Raw genomic sequence first — 23,682 nt, 5'->3', positions numbered from 1 at the left:
AGGCTACAGGAGTGAGAGAGAAGTTAAAGAGTGAAGCAAGGGGCTTGGAGTTGGAAGAAAGGAGCTGAGTAGTGAAAGCGAAGCAGGGGAGCTGAAGTGAAGGAGAAAAAGAGTGAAAGTTAGAGAGGACTGGAGGTGAACAGGTCCAAACAGCACGGCCCTTATTATATTAAAAGCAGTCAGGTCTCTTTGCATTTCTTATGTCTTACATTTATTTTTATGAATAAACCCTGCTTTGATTATTTAATTAAGAGGCTTCTTAATCGTTTGCTTACAGTGTGGAGAAAATTTTAAAAGGCCCTAACAGATTGGCTTAGGAAATTAATAGCAGTCAGATAGCCAGCCAGTCAAACATCCACAGATTAGGCCCTGCAGTCAGATAGGGCCCAGCTAGTCAGTTAAAATATTCTTACATTTGAAAGGCGACCACAAAGGGACTTACAGCCCAATTATAATTTTTCTAAACTTATAATTTTTCATATAAATACAGTTATAATATTTTTCAGATTAGTTATAGTTAATTTTTTTTTTACAGTTCAAGATAACAACCAACTTAGAAATGGCTCAAGATGAAAATTCTTCAATTCAAAATTTATATTAAGGTCTATAAAAATCAGGTGCCTTCACGTTCTCAAATGATGGCAAAAGCTGGGTTAATGGTTTCGGGAAAGAGTTTGGAAATTCAAAATTCTAATTCTGAGAATTAGAAGTTCTCAATTATCTCATATAACAAAAAATACTTCTACCATTTTATCTGAATACTATATATATACACATACACACATTTATGGAAAACAAAAGAGAACACTATAAAGTCTCAATAGCTATTTTATTTTTAAAGGAGCTAATAATTATAGAAAATAGCAACATACACTTTTAAATGTACACACTTTAACCTATATGAACAAAAAAGTTTCAAGCCATCAATAAGATATATTTGCTAGCCCATTTAGGAACTTTACAATGTACACCTTTTAAGTTCCTAAATTCTTAGCATTACTCCTAATGTAAATATAGCAAAAGTATATGTAAGTCTTTGACTTACAAGGTAAAATGGTCTTCATGAAATCCATGTAAAAATGAAGGAATCATGTATATACTAATGCTTTTGTAAGTACATCAGGAATATGGTCAAAAATAACACAAAAGTTTAAAATTTAACTGACCATGAAATAAAATTTCATTTCCTAACAAATAGCTCCAAATCGGGGTAAGTGAATTAAAAAAAGAAAAGGCTCAAGGCATGTATACTGACTAAAAGTGATTCCTGTCAAAAGCTAGATGAAGCTAATCTTAAATATTGCCTATTTTTCATTCTCCTCTTTCTAAATAAGTTACCCACACAACATATTTTAAATACACCTTTGGGTGCTCCAAAAAGCACTTTTCCCACAAACTGGAGATGCTTTGAATTGGAGCAGCTACATAAAGTTCACCTCCATACACGAATGTTTAATCCTCAAGAAGGCTATCCCCAAAGAACATTTATTTAGCTGTAATTTTAGGATGAAAGTGTGTTTTGTAAAATGCAAGGGAGTGTTAGGCTATGCTGTTTTACAAAAAGAATAGCTGTTTTAAAAGATGAAAATCTAGAGCACAGATGAAGTTTAATAGTCATTCTAGAGAATACTTAAGCCTTCCTTATTTAAAACTCAATAAAGGGGCAGCAAGGTGGCGCAGTGGATAGAGCACTGGCCCTGGATTCAGGAGGACCTGAATTCAAATCTGGCCTCAGACACTTAACACTTACTAGCTGTGTGACCCATGGCAAATCACTTAACCCCAACTGCCCCGCAAAAAAACAAAACAAAACAAAACAAAACTCAATGGAACAACAATTATCATATGATCCTTTGTTTAGTGAGATCTCTCAGAAACATAAAGGTAGAGCTTCCTGTGGCTATCAGTGACATCAGAATCTGTAGTGCTCTTTATTTCTGTCTTGATTCTTTAGGATCCAGAGTAAGATTAGAAGTGCACATGAACTTCATTTTATTAGTGGCACAGTACAACACATGGCCCTTTTCAAGTACTCAGACTGGTACTTTATAGATTCAGTAATTTCATTGGTAAAAAACCAATAGTGTTGTCATATGCCCAGATTTCAAACATAAGTACGAAGGAGGAGAGAAGCAAGAAAAGATGTTTCCTGGCGCTGAGGTATGGAACCTCTATCAGTAGTACAGTAGCATCAGGGGTGTATACTTTGCTTTCTGCTTGAATTTATGTTACAAGATTTGCAAAATAAACAAAGAGTGTATCAGATTTCAAGAGTAAAATATAATTGAATGTACAGAAAAAACAGTATTTTTTTTCAAATAATTTCTCTAATTTCCAATACCTATTTTGGCTGAAGAGTTTGGGATAAGAAAAATGGATGGGCAAGCTACCAATTAGCACTTGGAAGGTGGAAAAATCTTCCCAAGTGTGCTCACATTAAATAAAAAATACATAAATTAATAAAAATGACATATCATACACATGCTACATCATAAAGCATAGTATTCATAAGGATGATGGGTGTGTCTGCATTGTCTTTATGCCCAATCTGCAAAGCATTTTCTTTATAATTTAGAAATTGAAAACAATCTGCCACAACTTTAAAGTGGAAATATTTGCATAAGACACTACATCATGGACAAAAGCACTATATGTACTATGACAATACTGTGAGTAACTCAGGGGTCTCACACAAAATGCATGCCCCTAAAAGATCCACTCCCTTCCTCAAGCAGAAAGCTCCATTTATACTACATAGGGTAGTAAACAGACACTAGACAAAGCGTGCTATTGGGTAGAGGAGAGCAATGCAGCCAGGAGGCGGCATGCAGTGCCAAGCAAGGTCCTGAGCAGATGTTCATTTCTCCTCCTTGCTTGAGGTATCCATGCTGTCGTTCATTTTCTGCTTTTGCATTCTTGTACGAGTAGAGGCTAAAGAAAAACACAACAAAAATCATGAAGAATGAGGAAACTGAGGCACAGAAAAGGTGAGTCTGCTCGATAGGGAATACAGATCAATATAGTATGGATACATATTGGACCCAACCCAACAAACTGCAAAAGCCAAAAGATTTTTTTATACAAATTCCTGGTTTCAAAACCTCTGGCCCATACAAGTTAAATGACCTGTCCAAGGTCATGCAGCTTATGAGTTCGAGGTGGGTTTTTTAATCCAGCCTTACTTAGATAGTGAGCTCTAACCACTACACCACAGCTGTTGCTAAGGAAATAAATACAGGAATAAATAGACTTTAAAAAAAAATCACCACGTGTTTATCATGCAGTGAGGCAGCATTAGAACTGAGAATGTTTGACTGTCTCAAACTTTCACACTCTATTTATAAAGTTTGAAGTGTAATAAAGTAACAGGGAATTCTAAAAATCAGACCAAATTTGTGTGTGTGTGTGTGTGTGTGTGTGTGTGTGTGTGTGAGAGAGAGAGAGAGAGAGAGAGAGAGAGAGAGAGAGAGAGAGAGAGAGAGAGAGATACTCTCCTCTGCTAGAGAGCCATATACCAACTGACCAACTGACCCCCTAAGCCTCAGGTCCTAAACCACAACTCCAGACTTGGCTTCCTAGGAATCACTAGGCTTGGCCTGAAATCAGCCCTGAGCAGTGTGGACTCCTGGAGCTGGTCCTGACTATCTCTGCCCTCCTATTATCTAAGTCAATCTTACAAAGTTCTGACTAGCTGCTCTTTAGGGATGAAACTACTTTCCAAGGATAGTAAAGATAACTGTCACTTCACAAAGGGTTATTTAAATCCAGTAATTGAGATGCTAGAAGAAAAAAAGCTGAAAATATCAACAGTTAGTTAAAAATTCTTATTAAGTGCTTGGTAATTAGTTTGTTTTGGCTTCTCTGGAATAGTAAGTAACAGGGATTAGCCACAGTTTAGTGGCGGTCTTTTTCTCCCTGGGGCCTCTGAAATTCATAGGGTTTGAGAAGTCTGAAGAGTTTCTGAGCTTCTGGGGTTAATAAGTCTGATTCTTGGGTAGAATTATTCAGCTGCTTAGTTAGGCTCAGAGGACAAAGCCTTTGGACACTGTCCTAAAGAGAGAAGCTTGTTACTCATCTCTAAATGGGTCACCAGGAAATGAATTCACTATAGCAACTTAGTTCTACTTGCAGAACACATACAGACTTTCACAGAGTATTTTTTGTTTTTAATTGTGGGTAGCCTCCAAAATTCATCACATGCTGGTAAACTGTATATTTACTATATGGCCTCATAGCCATCTTTATTGTTTTTTTAAAAAAACGGGGCACTATTTGAGGGCAGCTAGGGGGTACAGTGAATAAAGTGCCAGGCCTGATGTCAGGAATATTCATCCTTCTGAGTTCAAATCTGGCCTCAGACACTTACTAGCTGTGTGACCTAGTAATTCACTTAACCTGGTTTGCCTCAGTTTCATCATCTGTAAAAAGAGAGTTGGAGAAGGAAATGGCAAATCATTTCAGTATTTTTGCCAAGAAAACCTCAAAGGGGGCACAAAGAGTTGGACAGGACTGAAAAACAACTGATCAACAAGATTTGAGAATTAAAATTCTTCAAGTGTGAGTCAATGCAACATACCAAAAGAAATAAAAGTGGACCATTTGCAAAATTTTATTCCATAAAATAATGGAAAGAAGAGTTTTGAAACTGATACATTCCAATTAAATGTCTAAAAAACTCCATGTTTTTGTAGTTAAAATTTAGGTAGTAAAGAAGTTTAAAACTAATTTATATGATAAATCAATTTTAAAACTTAAAAGATTATTTTAATATCTGTTCTTTCAAGGGCTTCACACACTGCATTTCATATGACAATAGATGACTGTTGAATGAATGTTGGAACTGAGGAATAAATCTTTAAATTCTAAATATTTTTCCATCCATATACCAACTATTACTATCTAAAAATGTTTGAATGCAGCAAAAAAGGTAAATATCTTATACAAGCTAATGATGGCTACATGTTAGTTTTATGCAACTACAATACACATATAAAAACATCAAACATCTTGCAACACTTTTAGAAAGGTTTTTCAACATAGTTACTATCTTAATATATTTCCTAACCAGAGCCAAGTGGAGTCAATATGTAGCTAACAAATACTGTGCTTTGTTAATATTCCTTTACACATATACACACACCCCACTACCATCACAACTTTTAGAAAAAACAAGAGGGAACAGTTTCAGAAAAATTAAGGATGACTTCAGGGAAATAATACAGTGTAAAGTGAGCAAAAGCAGGAGAAGAATTTCTACAAAAACAGTAAAATAGTATTATTAAAGACAAACTGCTCTGAAAGATTTAGGAACTCTGGTCAAATGCAACGACCAACAAAGTTTGAGAGGACTCAAGATGAAACATGCTACCCACATCCTGACAGAAAGGTGATAGATTCAGAGTGCAACCTGTGACTTTTTTTTTTTTTTTTTGCAGATAGCCTCATTGCATATAGCAATGAGGTAATCAGTTTTGCTTGACAGTACATACTTGTAACAAGAGTTTTGCTTTTCTCCACTCAAATGGGAGTGGAGAGGAGGTGAGAGAGAGAGGAGAGGATTTTCACTGATTGAAAAAAAATTTAAGTAAAAAAAAAAAAAAGGAAAGCACAATAGAATAATGATCACTTTTCTCCTACAAGCAGTGTGTATACCATTGCTTTTCACAAGTTATAACTGCAAAGTTGTGTAAAAATTAAATTTTTATAAATTGGATAGGATTTTAAGTATAATTTCATAGTAAACATTTTCATAAAGAGAGGTTTCCTTTTACAACTTGGGTTGCCTGGAATTTTCTTTGCCACTCATGTCCATATCAAATATCCCTTTATCACAGCAGATTGCAGACTCCTTGAGGACAAGTGAAGTGTCATTTTTTACAAATCTCTATTCCCTGAATTTAGCACAGTTGGTGCTTAACTGTTGTTGTTTGTCCTTTGTTTCTGAAGAGGACCGTGACATCGGGGTGATGTCATGACTTACACTGAACTGGATTTAAGGGAGGGAGAACTGTGCAAGGTTACCAACCTCACTCTCTCCTCCAGGGCCATCTGGGTTCAGTGGCAAGATATATATCAGGACAACTGGAGATGGCCCCAGATGTCTAAGGCAATTGGTGTTAAGTGTCTTGCCCATGGTCACACAGCTGGTAAGTGTCTGAGGTGACATTTGAACTCAGGGCCTTCCAACTTCAGAGCCAGTGCTCTAGCTTAATAGGTGTCTGCTGAAGCACCCTTTATTTTTTCTTTTTATACATGTGAATTTCCACAAGCCAGATTTTCTAATCTCTACTTGCATCTCAATTTCTAAAATTACTATACAGTTTTATCTCTTTAGAATTTACAGAGATTATATATACTTACTCATTTCTGCAAGTTTCTGTTGAAATTTTGATTCCCCCGGGAGATGTTTGCTGAAGGAAGAAGAAAAAACAAAATATTTTTCCTGAGTAATATAGTATTATTGCATGCATGCACATTTGAAGTAGATCACATTTATATAGTGTCTTCTAATTATAGAAAATATTTTAAAAACATCAATTCCTTTGATCCTTACAATAACCCTATAATGTTGGGAATATTTGTATTGCTATTTTATAACTGAGGAAATTGAGGATACAGAAATAGGATGATACGCCCAAGATCACAGAGAAAGCCATGGGCAGACAAGGATTCAAATCTCTAGACTTCTTATTCTTACCTCAGTGCTATCACACTCCATTACCTGTAGTTTTAACCATTTATTTGATGCTATTATTTTAGTATAATGACTAATTTTACAATCTTATGAAAGTGAGTCAAATATAAATGTTCCCCAAATTATGATGCTATGTAATTCTTTTAGTAATTTTCATTAAAAGCACTAATTCAGCTTTCTCAAGATTAAAGGGCTTTATTGTTTAATGATAATGAACTGTTGTAAAATTGCAGTAGCATTATAAAAACTTATTAAATATCCTGTTTCTCCAATAAACTGTGGTGAAAGGTGATGACACATTTTATAATATTTCAGCTTTTCAAAGCTCTTTTATCTATAATCCCATTTATCCCTACAAAATCCTATGAAATAAGAGTAGGGTTATTTTCTCATTAGACAGATGAGGAAACTGAGGCACAGAAAAGGTAAGCACCTTTATTGTTTTTGTTTTGTGGGGCAATGGGGGTTAAGTGACTTGCCCAGGGTCACACAGCTAGTAAGTGTTAAGTGTCTGAGGACGGATTTGAACTCAGGTACTCCTGACTCCAGTGCTGGTGCTTTATCCACTGTGCCACCTAGCCGCCCCCAGGTAAGCACCTTTAAACTAAAACTCGTCAATAGCAGAGCCTAGAATGCAGGCTCCCCTGATTCTGAGCCCGTGTTGCAGACATTTAGAATGCAACAGTGTAATTCTAATAGAAAAGCACATACCTTCCATCTGCTTCATCCGGTCCTTCAATATCAAAGCGTAGTTTTTTAAGTGGTTTAGGAGGGTTGCTTCCTTCAGCACTTCTCTTGAGCAAACGGTCACTGCTACACACCATCTGGTTTATTTTCTGAAACTTCTCAGAAGTCTAGAAATTACGAAATTACTAAAAGGTTTATTTATTTAAAAACAAAGGAATCATTACTCATTTTTAGCACTTCGCAAGGCAGCAAAATTATACCTGTAGCAAAGCATGGAACAAGTTCAACTGTTCAGCTTACAAAAATAATCAGAAAGTATCTAAATATTTTAATTTAATATCATTTTGCCAATAGATCAGTGTGAAGAGCCTGTCAAAGTTAGGGCATATATTACATGCAGCTCATCACCCTTACTTTTATTTCTCATTTTTACACCATCATTCCCCATGAAGCTCCTGCTTTGCTTTTAGCTCCACAAGTTTTAAACACTTCCCAGAGATTCTCTGGCTCCATATTTTCTTGGAATCTTTCCTTATTGTTGTCCTGAAAAACAAGGTGTGCACCTAAATTGATGGTCTGTGGGTAATGGACTTAAGCTTTAGAAGTTGGCACCATCTGTTTAGTCTTTATAGGTCATAAAGTAGATTTTATTGTCATTAATATCATAGCTACCTGATCAATCACTCAATCATGTTTATTAAGGCCCAGCTATGTGCCAGGTATTATGCTAAGGAGGTGGAGATAGAAAAATATAAACTGCTAGATCTAATGGCCTCAATTCTTTTGACCTCTCTTTGACATCTGATACTAGTGACTAATTAATCTTATAGAGATAGAATTAATTGACTGGTTCTGAGAGCTGAGGAAGTATAAATAGTCAAAGCTGATTCAGCCTAGGAACTTGGGTGACTGGAAGGACACTGATGGTCTCAATAAAAATATAAAAGTTTGGAGAAAGGAGATTTGGGGGTGGCAGAGGATGGGGGAAATAACCTGTTCTGTTTTGGACAGATATAAAAGAAAGAAAGAAAAAAAGATTGGGTAAAGACATGGGATTTTTCTACTCAGCATTTACTGTCTGTATCAATACCTTTTAAACACCTATTATGTGTAACAATGGCTGGACCAGGGGTAAATATAAATAAATGGTCGCAGTCCTCAAAGAACATTTTTTACTTCCCATTAAGAGTCAATACTGGGGGCAGCTAGATGGCACAGTGGATAGAGCACCGGCCCTGGAGTCAGGAGTACCTGAGTTCAAATCCGGCCTCAGACACTTAACACACACTTACTAGCTGTGTGACCCTGGGCAAGTCACTTAACCCCAATTGCCTCACTAAAAAAAATTTTAAAAAAACCAACAACAACAAAAAAAGAGTCAATACTACTTGATGAATAAAACTCTGTCAAAGACTTTAGCAATTCCACATAGTTAATGCCTGTTATACTGACTATAGTTTCATTGCCACAGTGATAACAGAATAGGAGGTTTATGTAAGGTAAAGACACCATCAGATCATTAATAATTGAACAATCTGCCTAAGGCAGAGGTTTTTCCTTGAATTTGGCTGTTAAAAAAGTATTGTAAGGGCAGCTAGGTGGCGCAGTGGATAGAGCACCGGCCCTGGAGTCAGGAGTACCTGAGTTCAAATCCAGCCTCAGACACTTAACACTTACTAGCTGTGTGACCCTGGGCAAGTCATTTAACCCCAACTGCCTCACTTAAAAAAAAAATTATTGTAGACTTACTAGATGGATGGACCACTGTTTTATGCTCCTGAAATGTATAAATCCTTTTTAACTTTATTTATTTTTAAACTTCATTTAAAAAAAATGGATTTCCAAATTCTTTCCCTCCTTCCCTTCTCTCACTCACTGAGAAAGAAAGCAATATGATAACAATTATATATGTGAAGACAGGCAAAAACATTTTCCCATACTAGCTGTGTTATCCAAAATAATAATTAAAAAAAACAATAATAAAAAGCAAGAAACATAAAGGAAGTGAAAAAAGTATGTTTCAATCGACCATCAGTTCTCTCTCTCTGGAAGTAGATGACATTTTCCATCATGAGTCTTTCAGAATTGTCTTAGATCAACGTCTTGATCAGAGTAGCTAAGTCTTTCACAGATGATCACTGTTGCAGTACTGATATTACTACTTACAGTGTTCTCTAGGTTCTGTTCACTTCACTTTGCATCAGTTAATTTAATTCTTTCCAGGTTATTCTGAAATCATCCTGCTTGTTGTTTCTTAGAGCACAATAGTATTCCATCACAATCATATGATACAACTTGTTCAGCTATTCCCCAATTAATGAGTATCCCCTCAATTCCAATTCTTTGACACTACAGAAAGAGTTGATATAAATATTTTTGTACAAATAAGCCCCTTTCTCTTTTCTTTGATTTCTTTGGGATACAGACCTAGTTAGTGGCACTGCTGTGTGAACGGGTATGCATAGTTTTGTAGCCCTTAGGACATAGTTCTAAATTGCTCTCCAGAATGACTGGACCAGTTCGCAACTCTACCAACAGTGCATTAGTGTCTGCTTTTCCAAATCCCCTCCTGCATTTGTCATTTTCATTTTTTTTTGTTATATCAGGCAATCTGATAATTATGAGGCATTACCTCAGAGCTGATTTCATTTACATTTCTCTAATTAGTGGTGATATAGAGCATTTTTTGTGACTACTGATAGCTTTGATTTTTTCTTCCTGTTCATATTATGACCATTGATCAATTGGGGAATGGCTATTATTTTTATAAATTTGGCTCCATTCCCTACATACTTGAAAAATGAGGTCTTTATCAGAGAAACTTGCTATTATCACCACCATTCCCAGTTCCCTCTTTCCTTCTCTTCTACATCTCTTACTTTCTTTCTTTTTTTTTTTTTTGGTGAGGCAATTGGGGTTAAGTGACTTGCCCAGGGTCACATAGCTAGTGTCAAGTGTCTGAGGTCAGATTTGAACTCGGGTCCTCCTGAATCCAAGGCCGGTGCTCCATCCACTGCGCCTCCTAGCTGCCCCTTTATTTTTAAAGTCCTTTTTGAGCACTCCTGTGGCCTGAGACCAATTCATATTTTTCTTGGAAGCTTTGGGTGTAGGAGATTTGACTTTGTTATCTTCTCCTGAGGGTGTATTCCTTGTCACCATAGAAACTGTCTATGGTCAGCATTTTTTTTCTGTTTGCTCATTTTCCCAGCCTGTCTCTTGATCTTTAACTCTTTGTTAAAGTGGGACACTGCTTCCAGGGTGGAGGGTGCACTCTCCCAAGCTTCAGGGGGTTTGTGTAGCTGTTTCAGACATACTTCTAGGGATTTATAAGTTTTCAGTTCTTGCAAGCTGGCATGATTTAAGGAGACGTATGTTTATTACCCTCCTGGCCTGTGCTCTGGTCTGCAAGCAACAGCGGGCCTACTTTTCTGCTCTGGAACTATGAACAATGTGGCCAAAAGCTCCAGGATGCTTTTGCTCCTCCCCTGCCTGGGACCAGTACCCAAAACTGTGACCTGGATCTGATTATGGGCAAAACAACAGGGTTCTACCTCAGTGCTGGCAAAGAGATCCCTGTAATCTCCTTCTGGCCAATTGTTTGACTCCCTTACCCTGTATGGTCTGAGTTCCAGAAGCAGCTGCTACTGCTGCTGATTCAGAGGCTCCCAAGGCCTGCTCCTGGTTTGCTATGACTGGGGTGGGGGCTCAGTCTGTGCTGGTGTGGCCTGCTCTGGACTGTGCTACACTCTCACTCTGGAACAACAGACCTTTCCTGCAGACTTTCTAAGTTATCTTTGGCTAGAAAATTATTTCACCCTCTTTTTGTGGATTCTGCTGCTCCAGGAATTGTCTTATGGCATTATTTGAAGGTATTTGGAGGGGTCTTGGGGAGAGTTCAGGCAAGTCACTGCCTTTCCTCTGCCATCTTGGCTCTGCCCCCTGCTTTCCTTCTAATTTTGGCTGCAGTGATTTTGTTTATAAAACACTATATTACTATGGTCATTTACTACTGCGTATCTAATCTATTCCACTGATCCAGCACTCTATTATTCAGTCAGTACCAGATTAACACTTCTAGTTTGAAAGCTGGTACTGCTAGGTTATCTTCCTTCACCCCTGCCCCCCCAACTCCCTACTGATTCCCTTGATATTCTTGACCTTTTGTTCTTCCAGATGACTTTCATTATTATTTTTTCTACCTCTATAAAGTAATTCTTTGTTATTCTGATTGGTATGGTACTGAATAAGTAAATTAATTCAGGTAGAATTGTCATTTTTATTATGTTGGCTCGGACTACTTATGAGCAGTGAGTATGCCTCTAATTGTTTAGATCTGTCTTACTTGTGTGAAAAGTGTTTTGTAATTGTGTCCCAAATAGTCCATAGGTTTGTCTTGGCAGGTAGACAACTAAGTATTTTATATTGTCTGCATTTATTTTAAGTGAAATTTCTATGTCTCTGAAGACTCATCATCCTGACTTTAGATCTGGCCTCAGGTGCATGCTTGCTGTGTGATTCTGGGCAAGTCATTTAACCCTGCTTGCTGTAGTTCCTCATTTATAAAATGAGCTGGAAAAGGAAATAGCAAACCATTCCAGTATCTTTGCCAAGAAAACTTTCAAATGGGGTCACAAAGAGTCTGAGAAGACCAAAACTGAACAATTAAAGATAGCCCAGCTATCTCCCTATCACTACAGTGATAGTAGTTATAAACTATTGTTTCTTTTATCTCTTTTCCCTGATTTGCTCCAACTATTTCAAATATTCAGATATCTATTAGAACTAAATGTAGGGGCAGCTAGGTGGCGCAGTGGATAAAGCACTGGACTTCGATTCAGGAGGACCTGAGTTCAAATCCAGACTCAGACACTTGACACTTAACTAGCTGTGTGACCCTGGGCAAGTCACTTAACCCTCATTGCCCTGCCCCCCCCCTCCCAAAAGAACTAAATGTAGACTATCTGATAAATTCTTCAAAAAGCAGCGAAAGCTACAATGGGAAATTTTATTTTGAACTTGATTCTGATCAATAATGGAGAGCTGCTTGGTGAAGAGAAAACCCAAGGAACCTTGTTAGGAGATGACTAGGATTCTTCAAGCTTTTTTAGCAAATGAGAACATATATGCCAGGAATAGTCTGACTAGTGTACTATGCCTTAGAAGTGCTGATTGCAAAGAGAGAAGATACAGTATGCCATAGCTTGAGACTGAAAAGGAAATCAACTTAAGAAGAATAGAGACCTCTCAAGAATGAAATTCTGGGGACAATCCTCTCTGAATCCTTAGTAGAGACTCTTTCCTTCCCGCATACTAAATTCTAGTCATTGACCTCATCCCACTCCCTCCTCCTGACAGTCACTCATGACAAGTCTCCATCTGCTTAAAACTTTCTCTTCCTTCAAGGAAGAACTCAAATATTGACTCCTTCACAAAGCCTTCCCCTCCTCAAATTTTCATAGTTCTCTGTCTCCATTTTTCCTTTACACTCATATTCTATCTTATAACATATGTATTAACTTGGCTTCTTTTCTCTATTAAATTACAAACGCTCTGAGGTCAGGGACTATTTTTGTTGTCTATCAACAGAACATGACCCAATACATTTTACATAGTAGCGTCTTAATAAACATTTGTTGAATGAGAAAGAAAAAGGGAAGATAGTATTGGAGACTGATATAATTAAACCAGGAGCTTGATGATGAATTTAAATTTTAAAAGGATGGATACAAGATGTACAAATGAAGGGGAAACTGAGGAACCAAAGAGAGTTAATGAATCCCTGTCACTCTGGAAGATGTTCTGTAGTGGACTGTGGCAGAGATTTAGCCTTGGCTCTGTTCTGTTCAACATTTTCGTTAAGATATAAGCTACTTAACAATGTAGGTTTTAATGAATATATAATAGTAATTTAAGAGTGGCAAGATCCTCTAATAGTTGAATCAGGAAGACAAAATCCAACATGAGCTGAGGTTTTGATAAATGCTAAGGGTGACAAGAAAGGCCCTTGAAGCTATGCTGGGGTCTTTTTTTTTTTTGTGGGGCAATGGGGGTTAAGTGACTTGCCCAGGGTCACACAGCCAGTAAGTGTCAAGTGTCCGAGGCCGGATTTGAACTCAGGAACTCCTGAATCCAGGGCCGGTGCTTTATCTACTGTGCCACCTAGCCGCCCCTATGCTGGGGTCTTTTAAAGTGTGGGAAGGAAAGAAAAGAATTCCTGCTTGGCATAGATAGAAAGATGAGAACATAACTAAGAGAAGGCAGAATTCCTTTTTTGCTTCTGCTTTCTCTACTATGAGAATGATATTCATGATGGGAAAAACAGAACAAAAAAGATTAACTGAGAACTTGAAAAACCACTATCTACTACAAAAACAACAAAGGAGATGGTCAAATGCACACACTTAGTAACCTTCAAGAAACTCAACAAACTTATATGAATTATATTCTAGGGTATTATAAGTAGATGTGATTGGGGCAGCTAGGTGGTGCAGTGGATAGAGCACTGGCCCTGGAGTCAGGAGTACCCGAGTTCAAATCTGGCCTCAGATACTTAACACTTACTAGCTGTGTGACTCTGGGCAAGTCACTTAACCCCAACTGCCTCACTAAAAAAAAAAAAAAAGTAGATGTGATTGTTGAACCACTTCAAAAGTTTTGAAAAATGGGGTAAAAGAAACGTGGTGTTACAATACTGTAAGTAGGTGAACACTATCCTAATTTTTAAAAGGCAAAGAACTGAATACCAATAAGAAGGTTGTTGCAAAATCCAGGTAAGAAGCGATAAGAGTCTGAAGTATTGCAGTGGCTTTGTCAATGAAAAGAAAGGGATATGAGACATGTGGATGGGGAATGGTCAAGTGTGATAAATGAATACAAAATAGGAATGATATTTATCAGGGAGGGATAACTAACATAATGGATAATACAACTGGGATCCCCAAAGATCTAAATAGGCTAAAATAATAAACTGAAGCTAAAAAGATAGACTTTAAACAAATACAATAATAATACATAATATAGCCTTATACTTGGTTTGGAAAAAAAATGTATATGTGTAGGATAGCATAAGTCTAACTATCTCACTTTCTTGCTCAAGAATCTTTAGTGGTTTCCTCTTGACTCTAGGATAAAATTAAATTAAATTTTTTAAAGTTTGGCATTTAAAGCTCTTCACAAACTTGCTCTAGCCTATCTTTCCAGACCCCTTTCACATTATTCTCCTTCATCTATTATACTTTCCAGCTGAGTTGAATTGCATGCTTTTCCCAGAACTCAGCACTTATTCTTTGTCCTCCATACCTCTGTACAGGCTTTCTCCTGGGAATATATTCCCTTACTTTCACCTCTTAGGATTCCTGGCTTTCTTCATAACTACAGACTATATATCTACCCCTAGACTCTCTCCGGAGCTCAAAACTCACATCACCAACGGCCTATGAAGCATTTCAAAGCAGATTTTGTGTATATAACCTCAAACGCAACATGTTCCAAACATAATTCATTATCTTATATTATTATAATTATTATTATATTATTATATTAACTTCCTTAACCTACCATCCTTCCAAATGTATAATTTCTATATGGAAATGGCACCACAATCCTTCCGGCCAGCCAATTTTTTAACTTCAGAGACATTCTTTCCTTCTCACAGTCCTTCATACCTAATATACAATCACAGTTGCCAAGCCATGTATCTTTATAACAGTAACTCACACATTTCCTCTTCTCTCAATTCACAAAACCACTACTCTAGCTCAGAACTTCACTATCTCCCACTCCTAATTGGTCTTCTTGCCTCATATCTCCTACCTCTAATACGTCCTTCATATAGCTTCCAAAGTGCTATTTCTTTTTCTTTTTGGGGGTGGGGGTGGGGCAATGAGGGTTAAGTGACTTGCCCAGGGTCACACAGCTAGTGTCAACAAATGTCTGAGGCCGCATTTGAAGTTAGGTCCTCCTGAATCCAGGGCCAGTGCTTTATTCACTGCGCCACCCAGCTGCTTCCAAAGTGCTATTTCTAAAACACAAACCTCACCATATCACTCCTCTGCCCAATAAACTTAGTGACCCTCTATTAACTTCAAGAATCAAAACCCAAACTCATGTCTGGAATCTAGTTGTTGCTATTGTTGTTGTTCCATTGTGTCCAGCTTTTTGTGACCTCATCTGTTTGTTTTGGGGTTTTTTTGCAGAGATAATGGAAGAGTTCGCCATCTCCTTCTCCAGTTCGTTTCACAGATGAAACTGAGGCAGACAAGGTTACATGATTTGTCCAGGGTCACCCAGTTAGTAAATGTCTGTCTGAGGCCAGATTTGAATTCAGGAAGATGAATTTCCCTGCCTCCAGGCCTGGCGCTCTATTCTTTGCACAACTTAGCTACCTTGGTATCTAAAGCCCTTCACAATGGTTTTGACCTACTTTTTCATATAAGGTATTTTATTTTTCCCGTTACATGTAAAGATAGTTCTCAACTTTTGTTTATACAAGCTTTCCAATTTCAGATTTCTCTCCCTCCCTCCCCTCCCTCCCCTCCCTCCCCCCTCCCCTAGACAGCAGGTAATCTGATATAGGTTATGTCTATATATCTCTATACATATACATACAGATATATATATATCTATACACACACATATATATATCCATAATAACACTAATCCTATTTCTGCATTAATCCTGTTATAAGAGAAAAAATCAGGGCAGTAATGCAAAACCTCAAAATAGAAAAAAAAAAACACCCAACAGCACCCAAAACAAAAGAAATAGTATGGTTCAATCAGCCTCTATACTCCACAGTTTTTTTCTTTTTTTGACCTACTTTTTCAAGCTTATTATACATGACTTCCTTTCCAGCTAAATTGCCCCTCCTTGTTGTTCCTCTCATGTCATTGCATCTCCTGCTCCCATGCCTTTGCACAGGCTATCTCCTCTCCCTGTTCCACATTTGCTTTTTACCTCTGCTTCTTAAAATCTCAGCTCAAACACAATCTCCTATGGAAGACCTCTCCTGGTTCCCCCAGCTGCTAAACTCCGTCAAAATTACTTTTTATTTATTTTGTATGTCTTTTGTACATAATTAAGCAAAATTCTCTGATAGAATGTAAACTCTGGGGTCAAGAACTGTTTTTGCCCTTGTATCCCCAGTACACATGCCTCTGCAATGGCACAGTGCGCCACCCATTGGTTGTAGCCATCACCATGGCACTGGCACCTCACCTCACCTCATTACCATTCGCCATTATAATGACTGGAAGCCCAGTGAGGGCAGTCATGTGACTGTCAGTCAGGGCTGCCAGCCAATTAGTTTGGGGTCTGCTGGGAAGAAGAAAGGAGGAGTTTCACCATTCTGGCGTGGAGCTGGAAAAAGGCACAAAGTGGCCATGTGTTCTGTTGAGCCCTGGTGGTGGTGTGATTTAGATTGTATTGTTTCCTTTCCCCCATTCTTTTTTTTTTCCCCTTTCCCTTAGTTCTACTGATCTTGCTTGTGTTTTTAAGTTCATTCTTGTTAATAAACCCTGTTCTGTTTTTGAGGGAGGCTGCTGGTCTCCTTCCTTGCCCTAATATTGTGGTGAGCTGCCTGGCTAACACTCCCCAATTGGAATTTGGCCCCTACAAAGGTGATGATCTCACTGTATTCTGGACTGGTCAAACCATGTCTGGAGTATTGTGTTTAGTTCTACAGATCATATTTCAAAAAGGACATTGACAAGTTTGAGACTAAGAAGAATTGGCTTGAAGAACTACTGACATATTACCTAGAGAAAAAACTTAGGGCACATGCAATAACTATTTTAAGCTATCGAAGGGATGTCATATAGAAGACTAACTGAACTTATTTTACTAGGATTCACAAAGTAGGACAAGGACCAGTGGGTGGCAGTTAGAGTGAAACAGAAGGACAACTTTTTACCAATTATAAATTATCCAAAAATGGAATTAAGTTACCATGAGGATCAAGGATTTCTCTCATAGGAGGTCTAGATGACCATTGTCTGGGATGGTTCATACTCTGGGTAAAGGCTGGGAGGAGTTTACCTTTAAGACCCCTTCTAATTTTTCAATCAATTAAATGTTCTAAAAGGGATAGGGAAAGCTGGAAAGTAACAAGTTCAGGAAACTAAGATTCAGGAATTGTTAAGAATTAGAATGTATTAGATGACACTGAAAAGACTTTCTAGTACCTTAAACAGCAATGGAGAGAAAAGTAAAGGTAGTTAAAAGCATGGTATCAATTGCAGAATGGCTGAATAAATAATGCTCTCTGAATATAATGGAATACCACTGTGCTATAAGAAATGATGAAAGGGATAGTTTCCCAGAAACCTAGGAAGACTTTTATAAATTGGTGCATAGTGAAGTGAGTAGAAACAGGAGAGTAATTTACACATTAACAACAACATTGTTAAGAGACAAAACACTCTGAAATAGTCAAGAACTCTGAACAAAATGATTCCAAAGGACCCATGATGAAAACATGCTACCCATCTCTTAACAGAACTATGATGGACTCATGGTGCAGATCAAGATATATGTTTTATGGATGTAGCCAATGCAAGAATTTGTTTTGCTTGACTATATTTGTCTAAAAAAAAAAGGAATGGGGGGCAGCTAGGTAGCACAGTGGATAGAGCACTGGCCCTGAATTCAGGAGTACCTGAGTTCAAATCTGGCCACAGACACTTGATACTTACTAGCTGTGTGACTCTGGGCAAGTCACTTAACCCCCATTGCCCGGCAAAAAAAAAAAAAAAAAAGGAATGGGGAGCTCTGTTTTTGTTTATTGGGGAGAAAATAGAAAAATTCTGTTAATTGGAAATAAATTAATTAAAAATAAAGGTGGCACTCTGTGGACTGGATATTTTCTTATATCAGTGAAATTTGAGACATCAAAGTCTGGTAACTTGGATGAAAATATAAGATTACTATAAATTATTTTTGGATTTGAAAAAATACAGCAAACTACTGAATTTTTTCTTTAGCTTAGGCTACAGGAAACTTTCGAATTCTATTTAATACACTTAATTGAGGAATTTGAATTTATCATTTTTGAAGAAAACTATAATTTTATGCAAACAAAATACTTACACCAAATGATTCACCAATTGAAACCAAGATTCTGTTAAGATAAAATGAAAAAGATTAATTAGCTTGAGAACATACAGAAAATGACACTTTAATATGAATACATTGTTCTAAAGATTATTTATTAAAATGAAGATTTCTCTATCTTCTACATCACTGAAAAGCTATTCTCGCTATGGATAAAAGCAATAGAGGTGCCTAATTTTCTCCCATATTATCATGATGCCATAGATTTTTAATGGTAGTTACTCTGAGCTACCAGTTTATAAGAACATTAATAATAATAATAGCTAACATATAGTGCTTTAAAATTTGCATAGCACTTCATGTATGTATGTATGTATATATGCAAGACATTTCATTTGATCCTCACAGCCTATTTATCTAATTTTATAGATGAGGAAACAGAGACTAAAAGACCTGCCCATGGTCACATGGCTTATAAGATTCTTTTTTTTTTTTTTGGTGAGGCAATTGGGGTTAAATGACTTGCCCAGGGTCACACAGCTATTAAGTGTTAAGTGTCTGAGGCCAGATTTGAACTCAGGTACTCCTGACTCCAGGGCCAGTGCTCTATCCACTGCACCACCTAGCTGCCCCTGGCTTATAAGATTCTAAAGCAAAATTTGCACTCAAGTATTTTCCTGACTCCAAGGTCAACACTCTAAACACTATACCAACTAGCTGACTCATTATGAAATCCTAAGCTATCACTATAAAGAAATATCTCATGATGGAAGAAAAGAATACTAAATTTTATATGAGGAAAGAGTCAAATGTACAAATAGAATTTCTTCTAACAAGCCACCTATCTTTCTATCATATAAAAAAATCAAGTTAAACCTAACTGTAGCTTTTTGTCCTAGGAGATATCCTTAGACCTCTCTAGCAGGTACTATAATAGAAACTGATATATGGTAAAAGGCATCTAGTGCTTTATGATATCTTTCTCAAACAATACTTGTTTATGATCAGAACAGCAAACTTAAGGCACTACTACATTCGCAAGAGATAAATTGTTAAAGAAGGCCTCTATTATGTTTCATATAGGTTTAGAATTCAGTGTATTTTATCATACTTTAATTCTTTGAAAATTGGTAATCCAGTAGAATATTGCATATAGTGTTGGGCAGGGTCAATGTTTTTTTGTTTAAATGAAAATTTTTTTAAAAAAATCTTTGTTATCAGGAAAGGCTCACTGAGGGGAAAGGGAGGCAATAACTCCCTCCCCTCCCCACCAAAAAAAAATCCTTTAAATAGACACCTGGTTTTAGGAAGGGAAACAAAATAGATACCATTATTAGTGTATAATGACTCGCTACCATCATTTAAAATTACTTACTTAGAACTAATTTACATAAGGCTCTAACAAGCTAATTAATGAGACAGTTCCTGCCCTTTAGGAAAGCAGTATGATGGAGTAAAAAGGGCACTGGGCTGGATATCAGAAGGTCCTGGGTTTTAGTTTTAGGTTTCATGTTAATTAGTTTGGTGACCCTGGACAAGACACTTCACTGTCCTCGTTGGTTGGACCAAGTGATCCTGAAGGCACTTTCTAGCTCTAATATTCAATGTTTTTGTGAACTTACAATATAAGGGAGGAAATATTAATGTTACCAGTAGAGCAGCTAGCCAAATGAAAACTAAATAAAGGATACATTGTACATCAAAATCTTAGTATAAATAGAAGAAAATAGTAATGCTACCACATTAACAACACACTAATTGTTAAACATAAACAATAAATCATTTTTTGATGAATATTTTTCATCACATTCTCTCCCTGCCTCTTGGAAATACACTTGTATGTATTAAATATGACCTTTCACAGATGAAATAATTAAAGGTTAAATGACTCACTTGTGGTTAAACAATGCATAAGATATTTAGAGAAGTTAGATACAGAAGAAACCTAGAGTCATTTAATGCAATCCTCTCATTCTAGATGGGGAAATTGAGGACCAGGGAAGTGAAATTACTTGTTCAAAGTCACAAAGCCAGTAGGAAGCAGAACATGATTCAAACCCAGGTCTTCTGACTCCTCATTTGGGGAAACCTTCCCCTATACCTGTTGGCAAGTACTTAAAGATCTGCTTATATTTCTACCTAATCGAAGATAATATATTTGCATGGCAAAAATTACTTTTTCTATGTGTAATAAGGTTACTGGCTAATGAGGGCACAGTCCTTAAAGTACACACAATACTTTGTGCTTGGTACTACAAAAGAGAAAACAAACAAGATATTAAGAGATTTCTTCCTCCCTGGTTGTTTTCTTATCCATTAAGTAAAATCTGATCAGCCAGTCACTTTTAGCATGGTAGTGTATCATAACTCTGCTGGGTTCATCTTCTTCCCACTCTGCACACAAGCACAACAAGTTTCAAACAGCCCATGATACCACGTAATAAGGCAAATGGAGCACATCAAAGCTAGGAAGCATTTGTGGCTGATGTGGTGATAGCATAATAATTCAATGTTGCATCGCACCTTTCATCTGAGCATCTAAAAGAGCTTCAAAAACACCAGCTCAATGATGCACAACCACCTTTTGAAGTAGAGACCTGCCCAAGGGATATAAGGAGACCATGGGAAAACTAGAAATAACAGTTTCAAGTCTCAATTTGCAGTCATCTGTACTAACAAGTTTGCACTCTCACCCTTAATGGGATATTGCTTTTCTACTATGAAAGAGTGGTCGAGGCCCACAAAAAGTGTTCATAAGACATTTGATAAAATACAGACTCACTAAAAAATGAAAGAAAAACAATCTACTTCATTCAGAAGATGGGTTCCAGTAAAAATAAAAGTGTTTTCAAGGCTTACAACCAAACAGAGCCTCAGCTCTGTGTCTAAAAGAAAGCAGGAAAGAATAAGGATCGTGGTATTTACAGATTTATCCTTTAACATATAATCATTTTTATTCATAAGCCTAAAGACTCCACTTAAGTGGATGGTAAAGTTTAGATGAGAAATTCTGGCTTTTTAAAAAGGACTTTTAATTATGGATCAAAATTATTTCAATTTATTGTTCTTTGCCACTAGTTCAAAGAGAAAACTAGCACTAACCTTGATCTTGGAGTCATTTTTGTGGGAGTTGGCAGGCCTTCTGAAAATTTGTACGGACTCTTCAAGGGTGATATATAAATATTGCCTCCAGGAACACGTAAAGGAGAACTAGAAAACTTATAAGGACTCCGAGGAATGTGAGGTATCGGTGATAAGGTTGGGGGCTATAACAGCAAAAATAAATAAGTGTGGTTTTTAAAAAACATTTTTAATTCAAATTTTTGACACCAACACACAATATATTCTCAACATACCCTGGTGGAAGCATATTGTAGAATATTTGTTTTCAGTTTCTGCATGAAGACCAAATTGTAGAAGACTATGATGGAATCATACTGCCCTTCTCTGATCAAAACACGTTTGAAAGTCTGTAGAGAAAAGAATTATACTAAATGAACATATCCATTCAGCTCAATATTTTCTTTTCCCTTAACTCATACTTTTATTTAAAGAGTTATGTTGTAATGTGCTCTTCAATAGATTAAAAAAACCAATCCAACAAATATTTAAGCAGGCCATACTATGTTCAAAGATTTCCTTGTGGAGATGCAAAGATAAAAATGACCCAATACCTATTACCAAGAAGCTTTAATCTCATGGATTTGGGAGTGGAGATGGAAATAATAAAACATATGCAAATAAATATGATACAAGGCAAAATGTGGTAAAGGCAAAGGAAAAGTTCAGACAAAGGTCCATAACATTTTGAGGTGAGATCATGATCAGCTGTGTACATTAGGAGAGATTTCATGAAGGAGTGAGTCCCTGTGAGTTAGCTGGGCCTTGAAGGAAGAGAAGGCTTTCAAAAGGCAGAGAGATAGGAAGGGAGCATGTTCCAGGCATGAGGGTTGGAGGCTAAGATAAAGAAATAGCATCTGGCTTGTCTAAAACAGAGGACCTGAAGGGCAATGATGCAAAATAAGGTGATGTGAAATAAGGAAAGGTAGACTGGAGACATAATCTGGGAGGTTTTAAAGGCACTTGTATTTTATCCTATAGGTAAAGGTTTTTTGAGCAGGGGAATGACATGGTTAGACCTGTACCCAAGAAGACTATGTTAGCAGATACATTAAGGACAGATCAGAGAGAAGAGAGGTTACAAAGGGACCAGTAAAGAGACTTTTAAAAATAGTTTGGTCAGAAGTACTAATGCCATAAAATGGATATGGGAAATATAAACGGAGGATTGAAGACCAACAGTATAAACAATATTGTGGAAGTAAATTCAGTGGATCACAGAATTGCATATGGAGGGCCAGAGGAGACTTCAGAGGCCACCTAGTTCAACCCACTTATCTTACAGATGAGGAAATTGAAGCCCAGGTAGGTTAAGTGATTTGTTCACAACGGTAGTAAATGGAAGCAGGATTTGACCTATCCATTGCTCTTTCATAGGAAGTGAAGATTAGAGAAGAGACAAGATGACTCCATAGTTTCAAACTTGGGTAACTGGGAGGCTGATGGTACCATAAAAAGAAATATAGAACTTAAGAGGGAGAAAAAGTTGAAATGATTTCAGTTTTGGATATGCTGAATCTGAGATGCCAAAAGAATATCCATTTGGAGATGTCTAAAAGTCAGGTGGAGATATGGGATGAGGACTTGGGGAAAAGGTTAGACATATAAATTTGAGCACTGTCTATACAAAAGTTAAAATGTCATGGCAGAGGATTGTGTAGAGGACCCTCAAATCCTAATGGAGATGGCTCAGGTCTAGAAGCTCAAGAGCCCTTGAAAAAAAGCAGTGTTCCCAAGAATAACAGCCTACTTCTAGCCTGGGCCCTATAGTTACCATCAAGGAGAGTTGCCATGTGGAGAATACACTTAACACTGTTGTCAATATTACCACCAACTATTTACTAACAGGCATTGATGGGCAAGTAAGCCTAAGAGTCCTGGGAATGGTAACACATCTCCAGACTCCTACCTCTGCTTTCAGTCCAGCCTCTCAGACATCATCCAGAAAGCAGAAAGAAGGGGCCAGACATCCCCATCAACTGTCAAAAGTTGATAAAGAAGCTAGGCAATTGGGACCATGAACCAAGAGCCGTGGTAATAAAAGAGCCCTATTCCCACCCCACCCCCACCCAACAAGCCCTGTTTACAGCCCAGCCCCTGTAGCCAGTCAACTCTTGGGGAGATGTGCCCT

The 23,682-nt window shown here is 37.3% G+C and overlaps 1 protein-coding gene across 1 annotated transcript in view; it reads right to left on the bottom strand.

The window, feature by feature from the left end:
- Nucleotides 1-815: 815 nt before the first annotated feature.
- The window catches only part of RB1 (RB transcriptional corepressor 1), a 181,828-nt gene continuing 158,961 nt past the window's right edge, over nt 816-23,682 (bottom strand). Inside the window, exons 22-27 of the mRNA XM_043990557.1 lie at nt 21,788-21,901; nt 21,534-21,697; nt 18,468-18,498; nt 7,406-7,548; nt 6,361-6,410; nt 816-2,931 (exon numbers count right to left, since the gene is read on the bottom strand). Coding sequence (XP_043846492.1) covers nt 2,858-2,931; nt 6,361-6,410; nt 7,406-7,548; nt 18,468-18,498; nt 21,534-21,697; nt 21,788-21,901 — 576 coding nt within the window. The 3' untranslated portion in view covers nt 816-2,857. The remainder of the gene's footprint in view (nt 2,932-6,360; nt 6,411-7,405; nt 7,549-18,467; nt 18,499-21,533; nt 21,698-21,787; nt 21,902-23,682) is intronic.

Source organism: Dromiciops gliroides, chromosome 3 (genome assembly GCF_019393635.1).
Source record: "Dromiciops gliroides isolate mDroGli1 chromosome 3, mDroGli1.pri, whole genome shotgun sequence".
NCBI classification, from domain to species: Eukaryota; Metazoa; Chordata; class Mammalia; order Microbiotheria; family Microbiotheriidae; genus Dromiciops; species Dromiciops gliroides.
This window is presented reverse-complemented; position numbering and strand designations above follow the sequence as displayed.